General features: G+C 60.5%; 4 protein-coding genes across 11 annotated transcripts in view; 2 read left to right on the forward strand and 2 right to left on the reverse strand.

The window, feature by feature from the left end:
* The first annotated feature begins 5,567 nt into the window (after positions 1 to 5,567).
* On the forward strand, positions 5,568 to 7,655 carry LOC129206449 (vasotocin-neurophysin VT). The gene is made up of 3 exons (XM_054825597.1): positions 5,568 to 5,967; positions 6,541 to 6,742; positions 7,413 to 7,655. The coding sequence occupies exons 1-3, from the start codon at positions 5,788 to 5,790 to the stop codon at positions 7,580 to 7,582; spliced, it is 552 nt and encodes a 183-aa protein (XP_054681572.1). The 5' UTR covers positions 5,568 to 5,787; the 3' UTR covers positions 7,583 to 7,655.
* A 2,510-nt stretch (positions 7,656 to 10,165) lies between these two features.
* Positions 10,166 to 11,228, forward strand: LOC129206450 (neurophysin 1-like). The gene is made up of 3 exons (XM_054825598.1): positions 10,166 to 10,279; positions 10,455 to 10,659; positions 11,179 to 11,228. The coding sequence occupies exons 1-3, from the start codon at positions 10,166 to 10,168 to the stop codon at positions 11,226 to 11,228; spliced, it is 369 nt and encodes a 122-aa protein (XP_054681573.1).
* A 1,003-nt stretch (positions 11,229 to 12,231) lies between these two features.
* Positions 12,232 to 14,684, reverse strand: MRPS26 (mitochondrial ribosomal protein S26). The gene is made up of 4 exons (XM_054825596.1): positions 14,395 to 14,684; positions 13,714 to 13,851; positions 12,850 to 12,973; positions 12,232 to 12,478 (listed from the first exon to the last, which is right to left on the reverse strand). The coding sequence occupies exons 1-4, from the start codon at positions 14,655 to 14,657 to the stop codon at positions 12,347 to 12,349; spliced, it is 657 nt and encodes a 218-aa protein (XP_054681571.1). The 5' UTR covers positions 14,658 to 14,684; the 3' UTR covers positions 12,232 to 12,346.
* A 5,639-nt stretch (positions 14,685 to 20,323) lies between these two features.
* Positions 20,324 to 22,426, reverse strand: part of PTPRA (protein tyrosine phosphatase receptor type A) — a 126,797-nt gene continuing 124,694 nt past the window's right edge. For all 8 annotated transcript variants that reach the window (XM_054825578.1, XM_054825577.1, XM_054825582.1 and 5 more), the window contains 3 exons: positions 22,111 to 22,262; positions 21,664 to 21,799; positions 20,324 to 20,968 (listed from right to left, as the gene is read on the reverse strand). In XM_054825578.1, the coding sequence (XP_054681553.1) occupies positions 20,894 to 20,968; positions 21,664 to 21,799; positions 22,111 to 22,262 (363 nt within the window). In that variant the 3' untranslated portion in view covers positions 20,324 to 20,893. The remainder of the gene's footprint in view (positions 20,969 to 21,663; positions 21,800 to 22,110; positions 22,263 to 22,426) is intronic.

Raw genomic sequence — 22,426 nt, forward strand, 5'->3', positions numbered from 1 at the left:
CGCTGCCGGAGCAGCTCCCATCCCCACAGCCATCTCCCTGCTGCTAACGGCGCCCGGTCGCCTCCGGCGAAACCCAAAGCCACCGTCGGCTCAGCCGAGCGTCTCTTCTGCCCACAAGTTTCTCCTGCCGGTGGGCAGCGATTTGGGCTGGGACCCCTCTCGCTGGGGAGTTCTCTCTCGAGGTTCCCTTCGTGCCCCAGGGAGCGAGCGGGGGGACATCTGATCCAACCCCTGCTCAGAGGAGGGCTGGCCCCATGTTGCGTCAGCTTTCTCAGAGCCTTCATCCACCCTATTTCTCCTCCTCAACCCTCTAGGACCTTTGGCAGCAAGTTTCAACCCCTGTGTCCCGTCTTGTTGGAGGGAGAAGGGATGAATTTCCCTCTGCGCCCACCTCTCATGGCTTAGGGAAGGAGTCTGTTACCCCCAGCTGGGCTTGGGTCCTCCTCATCGCTCCCCCTGCAATGGAGCAGGGTGCTGAAACCTCGGGGGCAGCGGAGACCCTCTCTGCACCCCAAGAAGCTGGGCTTGGTGGTGGGTGATTCACATAGCCAGGACTTAGAATCACAGAACCCCAGACTGGTTTGGGTGGGAAGGGACCTCCCAGCCCATCCAGTCCCACCCCCTGCCATGGGCAGGGACACCCTCCACTAGCCCAGGTTGCCCAAAGCCCCATCCAACCTGGCCTTGAACACTGCCAGGGAGCCAGGGGCAGCCACAGCTTCTCTGGGCAACCTGGGCCAGGGCCTCAGCACCCTCACAGGGAAGGATTTCTGCCTCACATCTCATCTCCATCTGCCCTCCTGCAGCTTCAGGCCATTCCCCTTGGCCTGTCACTCCCTGCCCTTGTCACCAGCCCCTCTCCAGCTTTCCTGGAGCCCCTTTGGGGACTGGAAGGGGCTCTAAGGTCTCCCTGGAGCCTTCTCTTCTCCAGGCTGAACAACCCCAACTCTCTCAGCCTGTCTCCATAGCAGAGGTGCTCCGGCCCTCGCATCATCTCTGTGGCCTCCTCTGGACTCGCTCCAACAGCTCCATGTCCTTCTTGTGCTGGGGACCCCAGAGCTGGACGCAGCACTGCAGGGGGGTCTCACCAGAGCGGAGCAGAGGGGCAGAATCCCCTCCCTCGACCTGCTGGTCACGCTGCTGGACACGCAGCCCAGGACACGGGTGGCTTTCTGGGCTGCCAGCGCACATTGTCGGCTCATCCCCCAACACCCCCAAGTCCTTCTCCCCGCTTCCCATGGGGTCTTCTGCCTGGAGCCACAGCACTTCCCCTTAAGCTCCCATGCAGAACGAGCAGATGCCACGAGCAAATTTATTTCCCGGCGCTGAGCCTGTCTTCTCTTCGGGAGGTGGGGAACGGCCTTTGATTGAAGGCCTGAGCAATTTCCTCTAACGTTCTTCTTCAAACGCTTTGAGGAGGACAAATCCAGCCCTTGCCGGTCAGTAACCTCCTGACGTGACGTCTGCATCCCAGCGGGATGGATCTGGACGGGCAAGTAATAAAGACAGTGCCGCGGCAAAGCTTGACGTTGGCTGCTCTTCCTTCTTTAAATGAGCACCAAAGCTATTTGCCATCGTGCCATGGAAGCGGAGGAGCATCTGTAGCCATGACACATAAAAAGAAGGTGCTGCGCTCAGCCGGGAGGTGCAGGATCTGCCCTCCCCGTCAGCCCCTGGCCATTAACCCCCATCAAGCCGTGAGTTCGTGGCGACCGGCTGAAAGGCTCGCGACAGGCCGGCGCTCTGCAGAATGCCGCCGGGACAGTCCCACCTGAGGAGCACTACTTCACCCAGGCAGGAGAAGGGAGTTGCTGCCTTTGCCGGCCTGACCTGCTTCCCATCCCGCAGCAACCTGGTCAAGAACTTTCTCCTTCTCTGCCGCATCCCCCTCCAGCCACGGAAAAGGCAGAAAAATGCATAAATCTGAGAAAATCTTCCCGTTCTCCACGCGGTACCTGATGTTCTCTAATTTATTCTGATTAAACTTTGTCGCTTTGACCTCTGCGTCGGGCAGCGTGGGCTGTGGCGGAGCACCACGACCTCCATCCTCTCTCCTGCCTCTGGAGGGGCTCTAAAAAAACCTCGGTGGAGGCTTTAAAGCTAATGAAGCTTCCTCTGCTAACGAAGGATGGGGCGGGGGGGGGGATATACTTGTGGTTTGCCCTGACCGTGTGCAAGGGTGCGATCACTCAAGAATTGGAAAAAAAAAAATCGTGATTTCTGTGCAGCAATGATGCTCTAAAGCTACAGGTGCAGCCGGAGGGTGTTCTACCTGCAAACCAGTGCGGGAACGTTGCAGGTCGCTGCTGGACGCCCCGTTTCCCACCATCCAGGTTATTCCCGGAGGTGCAAAGCGATTGGGAAGGGTACGAGCAGCGAAGCTCCATGGCTGAGCCTCCCCGGCAGCCCCCAGCCCCTTTGCTGATACGTAGGAAGAGCTGGGGCCGAAATTTGGCTGAGCGGGGGGGCTGGGGGGGCTGGATTTTGGGGATGCTGCCCACTCCCCACCCCGTGGCAGGCCTTTGGGGCTTTCCTCCGCGAGCCGGGTTATAGATAGCAGGCAGCTAACGCCGCCGATTAATGCCGCAGCGCCCGCCTCGCGCGCCTCGCATGTCGTTAGGACATCAGCGCTAACGAAGGGGGCTCCTCTGGGGCCCCGGGAAGAGCCTGGGGAAGAGCAGGGACGTGGCAGAGCAAATCCAGTGCTGGGGATGCAGAGAAGGGACCCCCCACAGGTGGTGTTGGGGCGGGGGGTTGGAGCACAGATTCGAGTAGCCCCAAAGCATCCAGGCAGAGCTGGGTGCGCGTCAGGGACCCCAGCATCGCCCCAGGGCTGCGGCCGGGTACCAGTGAGCATCCCTGCCCAGCAAGGGTGCTCCCAGCCGGGTCTGCCATGAAACCCCCTCAGCCTGAGATCACACACCCCACACCCCCATCACTCACCCATGGTGACCCCAATATTTTCATCCCCCAAACCCCCTTTTTATGTTTTCTACACAATTTTTTTTTGCCTCCCCCTGCCTCCTCCTCCCCACCTCATCCTCCCCTTGATTCCCGTAAGTGATTCTGCGTTGCGGCTGCGGAGCCTCTGCAACTCGGAAAAACATTTTATTAACCTTCCTTGACTTTAAAGAGCATAATTACATTTTAATCTCATATTCCTGCGTTATCATTCCAGACACAGAGTCATTTGAATGCAGATCGTTCCCAGCTAATGTAATTTTACGATACAGTAATGAAGAGACGGAGCATGAGCGTGTAACACCCAATTTAGAGCTGACATTTGGGTTTCTTTTAAAGAAAAGTTTTCCCAGCCGAGGGCTTTTGCATCCTCCTCGGTCCTGCAACGCAAGTGGGTTTTGGCTCCCGCTGTGAAGGGACGGGTTTGGATGGGGAAACATGGCTGGTGCTAATAATATTGGTCATTAAAGCTGCCCCCGGCTGCCCCACGTGGGTGATTCAGCGTCTCAGGTGGTGGGCACGGGGCAAATTTGGGAACTCGCCGCTGCCTTTGTCCCAGGGAGACCTGAGTCAGGGGCTGCGGTTACCTTCACCCCTCCTGCAGGTGGTGGTGGGGGGGGGGAAATCACCCTCGTTTTACCCATCAGAGAGCCCAGGAGCCCCCCAAAAAGCCGGGACCGTCTCACACACACACACACACACACACACCCAGTTTGATGCGTCCCTCCAAAATCCCAGGGCAGGAGATGGGATCAGGCTGGGACCCCCAGCACTGCAAGCATCACCCCAAAAATGGATGCTTGCCCTTTCCCTGCGTGCCTCGGTTCCCCCCGGGTGGTGAAGCGACGCTCTCGGGTTCATCCCCTTCCGACATCCCTCGCTGGTGCCAGCACGGCGCTTGCTTTGCTTTTCAAAGCCCGTTGATCATGCCAGGGTGGAGCGCAGCGGGACCACGCTGTCCTTGGCGATGCTCAGGCAGAGCAGCAGCCCCTTCCCCACGCAGGGTACCACCGTCCCCCTCGCTCCGAAAGGGATGCTAACGAGGGTAAGTGAGGGATGCTAATGAGGGTGGGGAACTGCCATGCTCCAGACACCCCAAATGATCCCCAGGCTGATTTTTATGGTTCTCTGCCTCAATTCACAGAACCCCAGGCTGGTTTGGGTTGGAAGGGACCTCACAGCCCATCCAGTCCCACCCCCTGCCATGGGCAGGGACACCCTCCACCAGCCCAGGTTGCCCAAAGCCCCATCCAACCTGGCCTTGAACACTGCCAGGGAGCCAGGGGCAGCCACAGCTTCTCTGGGCAACCTGGGCCAGGGCCTCAGCACCCTCACAGGGAAGGATTTCTGCCTCACATCTCATCTCCATCTGCCCTCCTGCAGCTTCAGGCCATTCCCCTTGGCCTGTCACTCCCTGCCCTTGTCACCAGCCCCTCTCCAGCTTTCCTGGAGCCCCTGTAGGGACTGGAAGGGGCTCTAAGGTCTCCCCAGAGCTGCCTCTTCTTCCATTCCCCATCTTTGATGAAGATTCAGTTCAGGGCAGGAAACCACCCCAGAGGCTGGACCACGGCCGGTGGCAACACCCCCATTGCCGACCCCCTCCCAGCACCCCCAAAGGAGCCCCTCCTAACTGCCGCGAGCCAGCCCCAACGCTTGGGGAGGAGGGGGCAGATGCTCATTAGGCGCCTGATTGCCCTCTGCTCATGACTTTCATGTGGCCGAGGTTGCCCTCGGCATTGCTGGAAAGGGGCTCTGGGCCTGGCAGGGACGTTCACGGCCGGATGGTGCGGGGAGGGAGTTTTTGCTGCCTTCTGCCCCGTACCAACGTTTCCGACAGCCCATCGGTGACACGAGTGTGCCAGGTCTCAGAGCAGGTGGGACCCGCTGGGTGCCAACAGGAGGGTGGGTGCCAGCCCCAAAGGTGCATTTTTCTTCTCCTCTCTCCCTCTGCCGTTAGCGTCTCCGCCTTCTTGTTTCTTGGAGGGGAAGAGGTGGGTGAGCTGTGGGTGACAATGACACGTCCCTTCGGGCCCGGGTTTTGGCAGGGTCCTGCTCTGCACCCCAGTGCTCTGCGGTCCAGCGCTGCAGCCGAGCCCCTTGGTTTAGGTGTGTCTCTGTGCACCCCAGCGTTCTCCCCCCACCCTTCCCTCCAGCAGCCCCCCCAGACCAGCGCCATTCCAACCAGCATCCCTCTGAACCCGGCGGCCCTCCCAGACCAGCAGCCTCCAAACCGACAACGCTCCCCAAACCCGCAGCTTCTCAACGAGCACCTCTCCCCAAACCAGCACCCCTCCCCAAACCAGCACCCCTCCCAGACCAGCTTCCCTCCCAAACCAGCACCCCTACCAAAACACCCGTCCCTCCCAGAGCAGCACCTCTCCCCAGAACAGCCGCCTCCAAACCAGGATCCCTCCCAAACCAATGACCCTCTCTGAACCAGCATCTTCTGACTGAGCATCCCTCCCAAACCTGCATCCCTCCCCGGCCAGCACCTTCTGAAGGAGCACCCCATCCCCAACCCCCCCCAGCACCCCTCCCCGTGCACTGGCTGTCCCTGGGGTGCCCCTCGGAGCAGCCACGGCTCGGGGAGGGGGGGGGGAGGAATCACCAGCTCCGAGCGCTGCCACTTGCGCTCCTGCACTGAGTCACCTAAATTACAGATTCGCTTGGATGTGATTTGGGAAAAAAAAAAAAGATAGGGGAAAAAAAAAACAACCCAACAAAAAAAAAACCAACCCAGCCCTCTTCTTCTTCCTCCTCCTTTTCCTCCTCCCCCGGGAAGGGGCAACAGCAGCATAAATAGCGGCCGGCGCAGCACGGGTGCAGATGCACAGCGAGCAGCAGGGCGTCCGGCTTCCCCTGGCCCGGCTGCAGCCCCCCTCCGCCATGGCAGAGCCTTCGCTGCCCCTCTCCTTCCTCTGCCTCCTCGCCTTGTCCTCCGCCTGCTACATCCAGAACTGTCCCCGGGGCGGCAAGCGGGCCCTGGGCGACACAGCCCTCCGGCAGGTACGCAACGGGGTGGGGGCGTGGGGGGGACGGGATGGGGCTTTTTTGGGGGGGATGGAGCAGCTCCGTGGGGCGCAGAGGCTCCTCGTCACCTGTGGGCACCCTTGGCTGTGCCACGCTCCCCTGAGCAGCACGGTGCACCCCAGTTTTTTTGGGAGGGCTGGGGGACATGCCCAAGGGCATGTGGTGGGGCAGTGGTGGAGGAAGGAGTGACATCCCCCCCCCCAAATGATGTTGTCACCTCAAGGAGGGGATGGGGCTCGGCCACAGCCAAGCGTCGTGATGGGGGCGCAGGGCACCCCCCCACGAAGCAGAGACAGGGAGGACACGGGGGGGGGGGGCAGCAGGGACCCCCCCAAAGCGGGGCCAGCGCCGCAGCAGGAGGCCACGCTGCTGGAGACGGGGACAAGCCAGGTCACCCCGTGCCGGCGTGGCACCCCGAGGGCTGGACAAGTGGGTGTGTGTGTGTGGGGGGGTGGGTGCTTTTGAATACAAGGGGGTGCAAGCAGCATGTACCCCCTTTTTTTTTTTGGGAGACACAAGGGACTCAAGCAGCTCCTTCCCCCCTCCCAGTGCATGCCCTGCGGCCCCGGGAACAGAGGCAACTGCTTCGGCCCCGGCATCTGCTGCGGCGCAGAGCTGGGCTGTTACCTGGGCACGGCGGAGACGCGGCGCTGCGCCGAGGAAGACTACCTGCCTTCACCGTGCCAGGCCGGCGGGCAGCCCTGTGGCTCCGGAGGCCGCTGCGCCGCGCCCGGCATCTGCTGCACCGCCGGTAATGTTGGGGGGGTGGGTTGGGGTCGGCGGGATGGGGATCCGGAGAGGAGAGTTTGGGGTGGCTTGGGACCGTGGCGGGGAGGCGATGGCACGGGTCGGTCCTCCTGTTAGACCTCACCTCCCAAAGGGGAAACTGAGGCACGGAGCAGCAGCAGTGTTGTCCCCATTTGGGGATAATTTTGGCATAGTCAGACTCAGACGAGATATAAGGCAGAAATTTTTTACACCGAGAGTGGTGAGGCACTGGAGCAGGTTGCCCAGAGAGGTGGTAGATGCCCAAACCTTCAGGGTCAGGTTGGAGAAGGCTCTGAGCAGCCTGGGCTGGCTGAAGATGTCCCTGCTCACTATGGGGGGGGGGGGGGGGGGTTGGACTAGGTGGCCTTTAGAGGTCCCTTCCCACCCAAGCCGTTCTGTGATTCCGTGATCAGGATTGGGCTCAGAGCTCCTTCCCGAGCCACAAACCGTGAGATATTTCCCGGCCAGGCAGACGCAACCTCCCCGATGTGCTGGGAGAAGCCCGGCCAGCCCCACTCCTGGTTCACGGGAGGGACAGAGCTGGAGCATGAGCTGCGTGGGCAGCGCCGCCTGCCACCAACCTCTTCCCCACCCGAAAATAAAACACTCGCGGTTCTAAATAACCCGTCCCGCCGTTTTGCTTTCTGTTGAAGAAACCTGTGCGATGGACGCTGGCTGCCTGGACGAAGGCGGCGATGGGGCTCAGGAGGCGGCGGAGAAGAACCTGACAGTGCTGGACGGCTCGGCCGGAGATCTGCTCCTCAAGCTGATGCACTTGGCGAACCGGCAGCAGCAGCAGCAGGGCAAGCACCCCCTCCTCTGAGCCAGGGCGTCGGGCGTCCCCCCCACCGTCACCGATCCCCCCATCCCAGCTTTGTAAATAGGAGACTCAATAAACGTCCTCGTGCACTGTGGTGGCTTTGTCTGGGGTGCTAGGGACGGGTCACGGGGGGGCTCCGGGGGACCCATCCAGGGCTCAGGGTGGGGAGGATTGGAGGTTGGTGGGTCTTACACTGCCCCCCCCCCCCAAAAAAAAATCCCCATCCAGCCCCATACAGTTCAGCTCCCACCCACAGCAGTTTTGCTGGGCTGGATGCAGGATTTGGCCCCATCCTTACAGCGCTGAGGGAAAGCAGCTCAGGCAGAGCTGGCTTTGGGGATCTGGCCATCGAGACCTGCCCTGGCAGCACCCATGGGTGCTGAGCCTCCCACAGCACCCCCCAGGAGACAGGGGTCGGCTGGGATGTGCCACCATCATGTTACCTCTTGGCCAAGACCCCTCTTTGGGGCAGATTTGGGGCCCCGTTGCCTTCAGGAACGAGCACAACAGGCAGCTTCAAGCCACATCTATTAAAAATGATAAAAAGTAAGGAAAACCACCCAAAAAAACCCCAAGAGCAGAAAGGTTTGGGTTCCCAGCTTCATACAACCCCCCCAGGGTTGGTGTCACCTTCCCCACCATCGCTCACGAACCAGTCCTCACCAGACACCCATGGGCAGGATCAGCCCCCAGTTATTCCACCATCACCCCCCCCAAATTTGGGGGACCGTTACCCCAACCCTTTTCCCTACCCCGCTCCCCAGCTCTCTTACCCTGGCAGGGTCCCTGCTCTGGGTCTCTCTGGGCTGGGATCTGGCCGCAGTGTGGGGGGACAGCTCGTCCTTTATAATGTCCCCGGGGGAGGTGGCACCTCCGGGGAGGTGGAGCTCCCTCACGCCAGCGGGACCCATCCTGCCCACGTCAGCTCCCCGCACCCCAGAGGGGGTGCAGGATTAACCCGGTGCCCGGTCCCTGCAATGAGAATCATCTCCCAGCCCCGGGGAGATGGGGGGGACCTGAAGTCACCCCAAAATCATTGGGAGAGCGGCAGTGCCAATGGGGATGGGTGACCCTGAGCTGGACGCCCGTGGGATGAAGAAATGGAGCTGTTAAGCTCAGCCCTGGCACTCAGCCTGTCCCAGGATGCAGGATGCGAACCCCAACGTCTCCTGCAGCATCAGGGGAGGCATCACTGAGTGGGGATGATGCTCCAGGCTGACGGGAGCCTCAGCGTCGGGGTGTCATGGTCCCAAAAACCACCAGGAGCTGATAATTGGAGGGGTTTTTCACACTTGTCTCCCCAAGGTGCATCCCAACCCCACCCACAGGGGTCCAGGCACCCCCAGACCGGCCGTAGAGGCTCCCGGATGTTTTTCCCCTCTGCCATGCCACAGCAGGGCGGCAGCCGGGGCTGAGCCGTTCGGATGTCACACGGCAGACGCTGAGCCCCATTTCCAACCCATTAACACGGACCCCGGCTGGTCCCCAGGGACCAGGACTCGCCGGCTGCCTGACCCCGGGCCGGTGACGAGGACCTGGCTGCCCCCGCCGCCGGCCGGGCTAAGTGGCTGATTGCGAAGCGAGCCGGAGGGGCCGAGGAGAGGTCACGGCTCCTGGGCTCCGCGCTGCCTAATTCCCAATTAAGCAGGCGTGGGGAGGGACCGGGGTAACGGTCTCGACAGACGTAAGACTCATTCATAGCAGAGGAATTTATTCAAGCCAGGAAGCTCTTAATTGCGGTAACGAAGGCGATGGGTCGGGGTGAGCAGAACCCCGCATGATGGCACCAGCCCTTGGCCCTGCTCTCGGTGCTGTTTCTCTGGGGGGGTCCTTCCTTCCCTGTTGATGGTGTCCAGGGCATCACGCTCCAGCCCCAGGCTCAGCGCTGGGCAGAAGCAACGGCAGGGGGGAATTTGTGTTTTCAGGCCTTTGCCGATGAGGGTTGATGTTTTCAGGCTGCCTGGGTGCTGTGAGGTGAAAGCAGGCAGGACTGGGCCGGTGTCACTGCCACCCCAGAGCAGGACAAGCCCAGTGCTGAGCTTCCCCCAAAGGCCAGGCAGAGATAGGTGGGAAGGACCAACACCGCCTTTCCCACCCCAGATGCTCCTGGAGGAGGATACGGGTTTGGTTCCTGCCCCCCCCAGAAGGGATTCGAAGCCAAGGAACACACAAAGCCCCTGCTCGCCCCACTCCTGGGTGGAAGCATCCCACCTGGCTACGGCGGTCCCTTCCCAACCCACGGCAGCGGGGCCCGAAGGGGACACGGAGTGACAAGCCGCAGCTCAGCAGCCCGAAGGGGTTGGCAGAGAAGGGACCCAAGCCCCAAACAGCATCCTCAGCCTCTGCACGTTTCCTCTGCTGTGATGGGAGTCATCACCGAGGAGAAAACCAACACCTTGGCCTTGACCTCACGTCCTCGACCTCCAGCTATTAGCAGCGCCCTTTGGTGTGGGAAGCAATGCCTTGTGGTTTTTAAGGGAAATGGGTGACGCTGGTGCCGGCATGTGTAAGCAGGAGCCAGCACCATATATATACGTGACCGCTCTCTGGGATGAAAAGCCGAAAAAGCTTCCCGACGCTGCAGCCATGCCCTGCAAGGCACTCGCCGTCTGCCTCCTGGGGCTCCTGGCTCTCTCCTCCGCTTGCTACATCCAGAACTGCCCCATCGGGGGCAAACGCGCCGCGCTGGACATCAGGAAGGTACGTCCCAGCAGGCTGGAGCCCTCCTGACCTCCTCCTCTCCTTCTGCCCACCCTCCCCAGCGCTCCCACGGGCAAGATGGCAGCGGGAAGGAGGAAAGGACCAGGGGAAAGGCTTGACCCGACCCCAGGTGCTTTCCCCAATAACTCTCCCCCCCTCTTCCTTCCCCGAGCAGTGCCTGCCCTGCGGTCCCAGGAACAAAGGCCACTGCTTCGGTCCCAACATCTGCTGCGGAGAAGAGCTGGGCTGCTACGTCGGCACCTCTGAAACCCTGCGGTGCCAGGAGGAAAACTTCTTGCCGACACCCTGCGAATCGGGACGCAAACCCTGCGGCGGGAGCGGAGGGAGCTGTGCCGCCCCCGGCATCTGCTGCAGCAGCGGTGAGGGCAGCGCTGGGGCCGCGTCCCTGCAGGGGCTCTCGCCACAGGGGTCCTCACACACTGTATAGAAGTGGGAGAGGGGACATTGCCCAAGGGATCGTCTTTGTCCTGTCCATCTGTCTGTCCATCCATCTCCCCGGCAGCCAGGGCCACCCCGCTCAGGGCAGAGTTGATCCTGATGCCAGGGAAGGTAACAGACGGTTGGGTTTTGGGGAAGAGAAAAGGCAGACAGCAAATTTCAGGGGCCGAACGAGCGGCAGGGCAGAAGGCCTGTGGTGCACGGCAGCCTGCACCCCCTCCTCCGCTCATTATGGTTTTCCAAAAATCCCAACCTCCTCCCCGAGTCAGACGCTACCAGAGATCCTGCCACAAGCCCTGGGGAGCTACGGGGCGTGAAGTGAACACCATCTCGCCCCACATTATTAAAAACCAGCGCCGGCGCGGGACGGGGGGAGCTCTGGGGGCTGGTTTGTGCCATCTCATTTCACACAGCGCTCTCCCCTCTCTCTCCCTGCGCAGAGGGCTGCGCGGTTGACTCATCCTGCGACCAAGAAATGCTGATTGCATAGACCACCCGGGAGAGGACCGGCAGGATCCCTTATCTACCGAGCCGTACCAGCCCCGCATCAAGGCGAGAACAGATCCAAGGTCTGTGACTCAGATTTAAGTGATGTGCTTAATTAGAAATAAAACTTGTACAGACAAAAAAAAAAAGTCTTGTGTTTTTTGTGTGCTTGCCTGGTTTAGGTGCAGACTTAGGAGGGTGGCAGGAGCAAAAACACTATTTTTAGGCAAGCGTAGATAAAAACCAAAGATTTAAGGTCAATTCCTGCAGCTGGTGTTTTATCCGAGCACGGTCAGGCTGCTCGGGCTCTGCCCGAACCGCAGCAAACTCCAGCCGGGTGTGGGGCAGCCAAAACCCAGCAGTTTTGGGGGAAAGCTGGGAGTGGAGCTCTGCAAGACCACAGTAAGCCAGAACTGCCAAAGAGGACCCGGAGTAATTACAGTATTACCTACAACTTCAGCCCCAGGTGAGGAGTAAAATAAGGCTGACGGGGGAAGAGAAAAGGAGACACATAAAAGCCGGTATCATTTAGATGTGCCCTGCACAATTTTCTCATTTAGCCACACTAAGAGATGTGCAAAGGCAGGTTTAAAGGAAACAGAGAATCAGTTCATTCTTTCCCCCAACAAGCAGCAGCAGCGTGGGGTCAGTGTTTCCTACAAACCCATTCCCACCTCGTTTTCTTTCACGAAGCATCTCTCGAGGGGCTGACATGCAAACAGTGCCGGGGGCCACACCGGGGAGCTCAGAGCCGGGATTTGCTCTTCCCCCTCTCAACACGCTTCGCGTGAAAAGCTGGAGGGATCCAAACACGTGGGAGGTGGAATCACAGAGCGTCAGAGCGACGGGAATACGAACGCCAGCAGCTCCTCAGGCAGATTCTTGGCCGCCTCGCAGGGCTGATACAGGCTGCTGGTGCCTCTGCTGCTTGTTGCAAGCCCAAGTTTCTCCCTCACCCTCCTTCCCACAGGCGTTAACCCTTCAGAAGAACCACAGCCAGACCCGCAGGCTTTCTCCAACAATTCTGTGGTCGATTTATACATTAAAAGGAAGAAATCGGCTCATAAACAGAGCCTCCGGACAGAAACCAGCCCAGCACCCCCCGTCCCAGGCCAGGGAGCGCTAGGACAACACTGTCCGTTTGACAATCCGCCCGTCCTTGTCAATGGCGAAGTTGTAGTTGCGAGGGTTGTCCAGGCACTCCTCAATCCGTGCGTCCAGGTTCTCGAGGGTGATGAAGGTTTTGGCTTCCTCCTGAGCAAAGGACAAGTACCGGTTCTTACTGCGCGCCAGTGGACAAGTCACTACAGGCAGCACACGAGCTCCGAGAGACCCTGAGGTGCCACCAGCATCGCCAGGACCTCAGCAGGAGCCGAGCCCAGAACGAGGAAACCTTTATTCTCTCACTCAGGATTATTCCACCCTCTGGTTTCTCACTTAACCTCTATCCCATCCACACGCTGTCAACACTCCTGGAAGGCGCTAACATTTGCGTTCCCAGCTACCAACATAAAAATCTCTGGAAAATAAGCCGATGGCTTCCACATGGTTCCCACGGGCTGCCATCAAATCCCCCACAGGGACTGCTGGCAGCGTTCTCCCCAGCAGGCACCAGCTGCTCTTACCTGCAGCTGGAGAACTTCCTTCTCCTTCTCCTTCAGGAAAGCCTCCATTATCCTGGCCTTGCTCTCCGCAGCCTGTAACTTCTGCCTCTTCCGTTCTTCCTCTTCTTTCCTAATTCTTTCCTCTCTGCCGTACGGAAAGGAAAACAAAACAACAAGGCTTTGGTGAATGCTCACGCTGGTGGCACTTGGTGACACACACTGATCCCTCGGGGTGCAAAGCCCCCAAGTCTGAGCACAGCCAGCACAAAAAGGGAAGGAGCAGAGCAGCCGCACCGGGGAAGAGAGCCCGTGTTGTCCCCAGCGTGGGGACGAAGAGAATTCCCCTTCTCCTGTGAGAGAAAAATTAATGCAAAGCCTTAACGCAAAAGCTTTCAAACGGACTGGCACCGATGCACATGCTGCGGATCCGAGACCTAGCAGGGTCTGGCTCCATTTGGGAGCTCCAGGTCGGAGCACGAGATTCTTCCGGCAGGACCTGGACAGACAGGGTTTTCCCTTCAACCTTCTCCCACTTTGAAGGTTCAGCAGATGCTGATTTTCTTGGAAGCATAGACACACTTCCCGTGCCTGACCAGAGGATGGCTCCCTGGGAGCAACACGTGAGGGAATGCGGAGAAACTTATCCTTCGGGTGACACCCACTTCCACAGGAGAGCGGGAGGTTATTCTGAGCTCGGCAACTTACCCCTCAGCAGTGCGAGGCACTGGAAACATGACCACTGTGTACGTGGATTTATTTAAAAAAGGTCAAAATTTAGGTCAAGTGTCTTTGTAAAAATTAAGCCTGACTAACTGCCCCGGGTGTTGAATTTAGTTCTGCATGAGCAAAACTCAAAGCCCCGGCTTCGCGCGGGGCCAGGCTGACCTGCGTGCCCGCTGCCGGGCATTCTCCGCCTCGTTCCAGGCCATCAGGCGCCGGTGTTCCTCCATCAGCTCCGCCGAGTCCTCCTGGGACAGCAGTGCCTCCCGCTTCTTCTGTGTCACCTCGGCCCTGAACTCGGCCCTGCCAGGAGGGGAGGCTGCTGAGCTCCTGCCCGGGGCTGGTCGCCCGAGGGGGGCTCCCAAACCTGCCCCCCAGCAGACCCAGCCCCACCACCCTGCCCCACACAAACCTGCGGTCTATCCACCCCTGCTCCAAAGCAGCCCCAGCCCCCCTACTCTCCCCTGCCCCGCAGCCAGCCCCCCAACTCTCCCCTGCTCTACAGCAGCCCCATAGCCCTATGCTCAGCCCTCTGCCCCACAGCAGCCCCACAACCAACCCCTTGCTCCACAGCCAGCCCCTCAACCCATCTCTGCACCACAGCAGACCCAAGCCCAACCCTTCCCTGCACATCAACCCCCCAGCCCCATACCCAGCCCCCAGCCCCATACCCAGAGCCACAGCCAGCCCCCCAACACCCCCCTGCCCCATACCCAGAGCTACAACCAGCCCCCCAACACCCCCCTGCCCCACACCCAGCTCCCTGCCCCACAGCGGCCCCAGACGCGGCCTCATAACGCTCCCTCCGCCCACATCACCCCACAGTCCCAGTCCCCGGGCGGGTACCGGAGGGCGCCGAGGACCAGCCGGTGCTGCCGGTACCGCTCCATGACCACCAGCAGCTCCTCAGGGTCGACGGGCGGCGGCACCTTCAGCCGCGACGCCTTGGACTTGGCGGGGGGGTCATGCCGCGTCTTGCGGCCCCGCACCGGGACCAGCCGCGGCCCCCAGGCGGGTGCAGGGCCGGGTGCGGGTCCCGGGCGGGCGGCGGGGCCCAGCGCGGCCCCCAGGAGCGGCCCCGGGCAGCAGCGCCTCAGCGCCGGCAGCATGGCGGGGCGGCCCGCGGGACCGGACGTGACGTACCCAGGCCGCCCCGCCCGCGAGGCACCATGGGAAAGGGAGCGCGGCGCGGGGCCTGACGGGAAATGTAGTGCGGGACCCACGCGGGACACCGTACCCCCCCCCACGGGACACGGTTATCCCGCGGGACACGGTAACTCCCCATGGGACACAGCATCCCCCCGCGGGACACGGTAAGCTCACGGGACACGGCACCCCACGCGATACAGCATCTCCCCACAGGATACAGCATCCTCCCACGGGACACGGAAACCACACGGGACACGGCACGCCGCCAGCACACAGCATCCCCCCGGGACACAGCTCCTCTACAGCACCTCCGTGGGTCACAGCCCCACGGGAAACAGCCCCTCCCCCCCCCCCCCGCCAAGAGACACCGACCCCCCGCGGCACACAGCTCTCTCCATGGGACACGCACCCCAAGGCACACAGCCCCACGGCACACAGTCTACCCCCGGGGACACAGCCTCCCCCGCGGGACGCAGTCACCCCCCCAACCCCCTCCCCCCCGGACACTTGCATCCCCCACGGGACACGCCACCACACAGCACACATCCACGCGGGACACCCCCTCCACGGGTCACCCCCGCAGCCGCCACCACTCAGGACAGAGTCCGCCCCGAGCCCCTTTATTGCCCGCGGGGACCGGCCGCTCGGTCCCGGATCGGTCCCGCGTGGGGTCGGTCGGTCCCGCGTGAGGTCGGTGGGTGCCGCTCACCGTCGGCGCAGCGCAGCCCCCTGCGGGAGCGGGGTAGGGGTCGGTGGGGTCCGTGCCGGTACCGGCTCCCCCACTCCCCGGTGCCCCCCCCGTGTCCCCCCGTGTCCCCGTCCCCACTCACCAGCAGCGGTTCCTCCCGCCGCGGGGGACACGGGGGGGGGCGGCAGCGCCAGAGCGGGGCCGAGACCTGTGGGACAGCGGCTGCCGTGGGGGGGGCAACCCGCGTGGGGACGGACACACACACGGACACGCGGACACGCACAGCCTCGTGGGGGGGAAATAAACCCGTGGGAGGAGGTGGTTAATGAGGGGGGGTAATCCGTGGGGGTCATGTGGGAAGGGAAACACGGGGGGGATAATCTGGGGGTATAAATCCGTGGGGGGTAACTCGCGAGGGGGGATAATCGCGGGGGGATAATCCATGGAGGATAACGTGGGGGGGGAACCCGCGGGTGTAAATCCGGGGGGTGACTCTGTGGGGGAGATAATCTCGGGGGGGCATCTGGGGGGGGGAGAGCCCGGGGGGTATAAGGGGGGGGGCGTATAAATCCGCGGGTGACTCTGTGGGAGAGATAACCACGGGGGGGGATAACCCGGGGGGGCATAATGCGGGGGGGGTAACGCGGGGGGGGGATAATTCCGGGGGGGTCACCCAGGGTAACCCCAGGGCAGGGGGACACGACCCGGGTGGGCAGCACCCCGGGGGTGGGGGCAGAACATCCCGAGGGGGGTGTCACTCGGGAATGGGGTGTCACCCGGGGATGGGGTGTCACCCGGGGGGGCGCGGGCCCTACCTGCGGGGCCGGGGGGGGCCCAAGGTCCCGCTTGCCCCCCGGGTACCAGCCGTGGGACCAGTGCTGCCCCGGACACGGGGGGACGGCGGCGGCCAGCAGCAGCAGCGCCAGCAGCAGCAGGGACCCGCGGGGTGCCATGGCGGGGGGGCTGCGGGCACAGGGGGGTCCCTGTCCCACCCGCACCCATCCCGCTGCCCCACCCACCCACCCCGGGGGGTGCTGGGGGTGGAGGGGCCAGAGGGATGAGCACCCATGGGTGCTGCTCAGGGTGGTTTGGGGGCAGAGAAGATGAGCACCCCAGGGTGGAGGTGGAGGAGGGGATGAGCACCCATGGGTGCTGCTTGGTGCTGGTGTGGGGGTGCAGATGCTGGAGAGGACAGGCACCCAGGGGTGCTGCTTGGAGTGCTTTGGGTCCAGCAAAGATGAGCACCCCAGGGTCCCATTTGGGTTTGGGGATGGAGATGCCAGGGGGGATGAGCACCCATGGGTGCTCCTTGGGGTGAGTTTGGGGATGGGGATGCAGAGGGTGTGAGCACCCATGGGGCTGGTTTGTGGGTGGAGGTGCAGGAGGCTATGAGCACCCATGGGTGCTCTTTGGGGTGGGGTGAGGATGGAGATATGGAGGGGCTGAGCATCCAAGGGTGCTGCCGGAGTTTGGGTCCAGCACAGACAGATCCCCGGGGGGGCCCTGAGGGTCTGACTTGGGGCGAGCGGGACCACCCACCCAGGGTCCCCGCGTGCCGCCAGCACCCCCCACCCCCCCACCCAGCACCCCGCCGTGGGGCAGCCTCACCTGGCCGGGCGGGTGGCGGTGGCTGGCCGGAGCGGTGGTGGGGCCGGGCTGGGCACCGCTATTTGTAGGGCTGGGCGACAGTGACGTCGGCCCCGCCGCCGCTCCCACGGGGGACCGTGACCTCGCCGATGGCGTCGGCCTCCCCGCGCCAGCGCCCGTCGCCTCCTTCCCCCCAGCTCCCCTTGGATAGCACCCTGACACCTTTTTTTTCTTTTTTTTTTTTTTTTTGGGGGGGGGGTGTCTGTCTGTCCCGCTGACCCCGCTCTGGCTTGTGACCCCGGGCTGGGGAACGTGGGGGGCCGGGGACCCCCCGGCAATGGGCTCCTTTCCCGACGCGGCTCCCGGCGGCCGGGCAAAGGCCGGATCCAGCCCAGACAGTCCCCAGCCCCGTGGACACCCCGCTTCGCAGCCCCCCCGGGGATGCTCTTGGTGAAGAGTGGGGAGCAGCTTGTCCGTGCCTCAGTTTCCCCACCCAGCCCCAGCCCCGGTTTCACCAGTTCTCCCCCATTTCAGGTTCATCACCCCCAAAATCGGGGTCGGATGCTGGCAACGGCCCCGCGGCCCTCAGCCCCCGGCTCGGGGGATGGCGGGGGATTTAGGCAGGATTTGGCCCCGGATTATCTCCGGCAGCTGCTCCCGTCTCTGCTATTTGCAGTCGGACGCGGCGGTGGGACGGGGCCACGGCAGATGCTGCGGCAAAATGTCAGGGCGGCTCCCCAGACCCCGAAATTCCTCCGTCCCTGCAGCGATCCCGGGAAGAAAGGAAAAAAGGGGAAAAAAAACCTCGGTAATGTCACCGGGGAGCAGCCAGCGCCCGGCGGGAGAAGGGATGGAGGCACTTGGGGTGCTCTGTGTCCCCGGGGGGAGCACGGCCCCCCCCCCCCCCCCGCCCCAGCCCAGGGGACCCCGTTTTTTTGGGGGTCAGCACATTGATTTCCAAGCGTGACTTACGGCCTTGGCCGAAAGCCCCCCCCGCCCCCCCCAACCTCAGGAGTCGAAGTTCATTAACGACGTGACGACGTTGGGGTGCCAGGTGATGGAGCAGGGATGCCTGCAGCAGCGAGGTCATTTTTGGGGGGTGGTTTTGGGGTGCTGGGGGAGGGGTGGGGTCCCCCTTGCCTGTGCGTCCCTGCCGAGCCCCAGGAAATCCCTCGGATACCCCGACTCGGGGGTGGCTTTTCCCACGATTTCCGAGGTTTCACCCCACGTCCCCCCAAGTCTTCCCGTGGCGGGGCAGGGACATCCCCATCCCCCAGCCCTGCCACCCCCCACTCCCCCCCCGCCCCGTGCTCCCGGTCACCGCCCGGGGTGCCCAGCCAGATCCTTGGGGTGAAACCTCCGCTCTGAACCCAGTTCTCCCAGTGGGGGAACGGAGGTCCCCCAGTAAACCGGGGTACGGTGCTGCCGACGGCAGGAGCGGCACAGCAGGTTATTTCATCAGGCACCTCTTTATAGCAAAAACCCGATTAAAATCAGCGTATTAACCTATTGTTTTAATATAGAAGTGCTGCACCCCGGGTCCTCAGGACTTTTCTTGACCCTCGGGCCTCTCCTTGCGCCGTGGCCCATCGCCAGCGTTAGGGTTTCCTTGTCTTTCACTTCTTCTGGGAGGGGAACGATAAAAATCAGCGGTTGTATTTTTGCCTCCTGCTGCGATAACCCAAATTCCTCTCCGTGACGGAGCCTCTGACGAAAAAAAAAAACCAAGAGGAAAAACCCCTAAACTTGTCTGGAGGGCGGCAAGAACGTCCCTCAGGCTGGAGAAGGGTCTCCCTCAGCTTTAACAACCTGGGAATGCTTTGGCAGTGACCATCTGGAGACCTTCTTCAGGTTTTAAACTGCAGGAGGGCAGATGGAGATGAGATGTGAGGCAGAAATCCTTCCCTGTGAGGGTGCTGAGGCCCTGGCCCAGGTTGCCCAGAGAAGCTGTGGCTGCCCCTGGCTCCCTGGCAGTGTTCAAGGCCAGGTTGGATGGGGCTTTGGGCAACCTGGGCTAGTGGAGGGTGTCCCTGCCCATGGCAGGGGGGTGGAACTGGATGGGCTGTGAGGTCCCTTCCCACCCAAACCAGTCTGGGGTTGTGTGATTTGCATCTGCAGCTGTTTTGGTGGAGCCTCATCCAGCCAAGAGCAAGAAGTCACCTTGATGACATTTAATTTCAGACCCCCTCGCCCCACTGGCGGGCATGTTGTTCAAGCTCTGCTCTTACACTTCCCAGGTTCAGGACCATGCACAACCCTCCTGAGAAGCAGAAACAGAAACCTTGGTGGCAGGGACCACCCCCCCCCAGGTCTCCAGCCCAACCAGGGAGCAGAACCGACGCCAAAGTTAGATCAGGCTGCTTGGAGCAACCAGCCGAGTTTCGAACGTGTCCACGGACAGATCTTAGCAGCTCTTGGGATGCTAGGAGAAATCATCGGAAATCTCCTCCAGCATTAGGGATGGAGGTCCCCTGGTCCAAGGATGGTAGCAAGAACCTGCAGCAGGTTGTGCGTCAGCAAACGTGTGTGTGCCGTGTGCCCAGAGGTCCTTTCTCCCTGCTGCTATGGCTGGAGAAAGCCTGGTTGTCTCCTCTGGGACACAGGGCTCCTCTCCCTGGCTTTCAGTCACACTTTCAAGGAGCACCGAGGGTACAGAGGAGAAAAGAAAAGAAAATGAACCCGTTCTCTGAAACAGCAGAATTTCCCCAGATGGTCTGTTCTCTGGACCATCAGAAGCCAAGATCTGGGTTGCTCCAAAGCCCTTCTGGTGGGTTGGGTGGAGGTTGCTCTCACGGCTTCATTTGAGAGCAGGGGAATGAGGACGCTGGGCACAAGGACACAGCGGGTGCTGGGGGATACCGGACAGAGCCCCAGCCAGGCCGATGTATTTGAGATGGCTCCAGAATTTCTCCTTTGCTGCTGCTGCAGACCAGGAGGAGAGAAGGGTCCAGGTGGAGCTTGGGGAGAGACAAAAACGGGTGAGAACAGGGAGCTGGGACCACCTGGAGCCGCTTTCTTCTCCAGCCGGAGCCCCCGGACCCCACGGGGCAGCACCCCTCGCTACTGGGACCCATCGAGCGGCCGTGGAGGTAACCCCAGACCCTGCGGCAGGTCCAAAATCCGGCACCACCACACGGGCGTTTCCTTCAGGGAGCAAAAACCCTGTTGTTTTTCTGGGTTGGGTTTGGGGTTTTTTTTGGGGGTTGAAATCCCAACGGTCGCTGCTATGGTCGTGACGGTTTCCAAACCTGCAGCACGTGGTGGCCTGACCCTGAAGGAGGAAACTTTTTTTGCTTTTGATACAAAAATTAGGATATTTATATATATACACACACACAGAATAAGCTTTTTTTTTTTCTCTCCTTTTTTTTTTTTTTTTTTTTTTTAAAGAGCTGACCAGCAGAAAAATGTGAAACCATTTCCCTGCCGGTTCGGAAAAGCTTGTGCTTGTGGGGTTGTGGGTTTGTTGGATTTTTTTTTTTTTTTTTCAGATGCGATCTAGGATATCTTTTTCTTCTTTTTTAAAAAAAAAAAAAAAAGGCTTTACTCCCTCAAGAAAAAAAAAAAAAAAGATTTACAAACAAAATAACAGCCTGTATCAACTCTCCAGAAGAGAGATGGTATGACAATATTAATCCAAACATCACGCTATTTAATTCCCCAATAAAACATTGGAAAAAAAGGAGCCAACAGTATCTGCACTAACACTTTGCTACATATAAAATCTCCAGCTAATATGAAGCTTATGGTACCAACCTCTAAAACAGTTAAGATATATACACATATTTTTTTCGGGGGGGTATATTAACAAACAGAATATTACAAAATATTAAAGAAGGCAACTCTTCTGTCATTTGTTTCAGGGCGTGGATTTTGTTGTGGGGTTGGGGTTTTTTTTGTTTGTTTGTTTTTTTCCTTTCTTCACTTGAAGTTGGCGTAGTCTGAGAAGGCGTCGATATATTCCTGCACCACCTTGTAGCAGAATTCGTACTGTTCCTGCGGGATTCGGGGAGAACAGAGCGTTACGCCACGAAAATTCACACCTGAGACATAATTTGATGCTTTGTGAGCTGCGGCAAGCTGGGACCAAGCAAGGGGTCCTCAGTCCTGGGCAGGAACTGGATTCCCACCCATGAGCAGGTCCCACCTCCTTTGTGTCCCCAAAAACCGGGCTGCCCACCCTCCTTGCTGGGGTGCCACCAGCAAAAAGAAGCTCTGCTTTCCCTTTCCACTCTGAGGTCCTATTTTGACCCCCAAAAAAGACTTTTTTCTAAATCTCTGAGCATCCTTGCAAACCCTTCTTGCAGGACCTCATCTAGTCCTGCCTGCTCCTCCCCTCCCCACCACGCTGCCTGCCCAAGCCCGTGCCACAGCTGCTCCACGACAGGTTTCCAGGCTCTTGGAGCCCACAAATACGTGGGCTGTGGCTGAGGATGTCTCAGGGAGGTTCCTACAGCTCGTGTCAGTGCTCAAAATGGGTTTGATGCCTTCAGGCAGCCAAGCTCCACTCTTCCAGATGTCCTAACAGGAGGCAGGGGAGATACCTCCTGACCCACTTCCATCCTCTACTCTTTCATGGAGAGAGAAAACCTTCAGCTGAGGAAGTTTTTGTTCAACGTTGAGTCCCCAGCCCGTTCCCGCTGAGGTCTGGGGTGGCAAGAGGAACGTGGGGTGAGCTCAGCTGTGCTTACCAGTGTCTGCACCATATGCGGCCTCTGTAGTCTTAAACTCTTCACCGTCTGAAAGACATCGAGAATCCCTTCTGCCTTCACCCTTTCCAGGACAGTGCTCAGCGCACAGAAGGTGCCTGTTCTTCCTGCTCCGGCACTGGCAAAGAGGAACCAGAAGGTAAGGGAAACCATCCGTCCTGACCGTGTTGGCTCTGCTCAGGGGACAACCCATAGGGGAACCACCGGAGAACCCGAGGAGCTGCCCCAGCCTCTCCCAGTTTAGCTAGGACATGCTCTACGGGCCTGAAGCCTCTTTGCTTAGCCGAGCAGGAAAACCCCGTATCACGTCTGCCCGGGCTGCTCCTGCCCAGCCCAAGTCTTCTGAGGGACCTTTGACCACCTCCCAAGGTCCTTGTAGAGCAGGTCCCCTTGGAGGGGTGGCCAAGCTCTGCTCCACCCGGGCTTTACCTGCAGTGCACAGTGATTGGGTGGTTGCCAGACTGCTGCTGCTGCTTCTGCACAGCCGCGATGATGTTGATCATTCCCTTCCCATCCCCGGGAATCCCAACTTCTGGCCAGCCATGGAAGTGAAACTGCCGAATCTGTCGGCTCTTGTTTTCCTGGTGGAAGAGCACAGCTCGAGGTCAGTCGGTTGGTGGGAGACCCGTACCAAGAAACCCACCAGCTCAGGGTTTTGGGAAAACCATCCGCTTAGGAAAGCTGTCCGCTTGTGGAAGGGGAGGCATTCCCGCGGCATGGAGCAGGGCAGGACATGGGGAATGGG

This window comes from Grus americana, chromosome 4, assembly GCF_028858705.1.
Source record: "Grus americana isolate bGruAme1 chromosome 4, bGruAme1.mat, whole genome shotgun sequence".
Taxonomy (NCBI): domain Eukaryota; kingdom Metazoa; phylum Chordata; class Aves; order Gruiformes; family Gruidae; genus Grus; species Grus americana.

What these genes read in the sequence shown, in the direction of transcription:
- MRPS26 (XM_054825596.1), bottom strand. Translation starts at nt 14,657, where the DNA reads ATGCTGCCGGCGCTGAGGCGCTGCTGCCCGGGGCCGCTCCTGGGGGCC. An exon ending in GCCCGGCAGCGGGCACGCAG is followed by an intron (nt 12,974 to 13,713) that starts GTCAGCCTGGCC and finishes TCCGTACGGCAG; the next exon opens with AGAGGAAAGAATTAGGAAAG. An exon ending in AGGAAGTTCTCCAGCTGCAG is followed by an intron (nt 12,479 to 12,849) that starts GTAAGAGCAGCT and finishes TCCTTTGCTCAG; the next exon opens with GAGGAAGCCAAAACCTTCAT.
- LOC129206450 (XM_054825598.1), top strand. Translation starts at nt 10,166, where the DNA reads ATGCCCTGCAAGGCACTCGCCGTCTGCCTCCTGGGGCTCCTGGCTCTC. An exon ending in CCGCGCTGGACATCAGGAAG is followed by an intron (nt 10,280 to 10,454) that starts GTACGTCCCAGC and finishes TTCCCCGAGCAG; the next exon opens with TGCCTGCCCTGCGGTCCCAG. An exon ending in CGGCATCTGCTGCAGCAGCG is followed by an intron (nt 10,660 to 11,178) that starts GTGAGGGCAGCG and finishes CTCCCTGCGCAG; the next exon opens with AGGGCTGCGCGGTTGACTCA.
- LOC129206449 (XM_054825597.1), top strand. Translation starts at nt 5,788, where the DNA reads ATGCACAGCGAGCAGCAGGGCGTCCGGCTTCCCCTGGCCCGGCTGCAG. An exon ending in GCGACACAGCCCTCCGGCAG is followed by an intron (nt 5,968 to 6,540) that starts GTACGCAACGGG and finishes CCCCCCTCCCAG; the next exon opens with TGCATGCCCTGCGGCCCCGG. An exon ending in CGGCATCTGCTGCACCGCCG is followed by an intron (nt 6,743 to 7,412) that starts GTAATGTTGGGG and finishes TTTCTGTTGAAG; the next exon opens with AAACCTGTGCGATGGACGCT.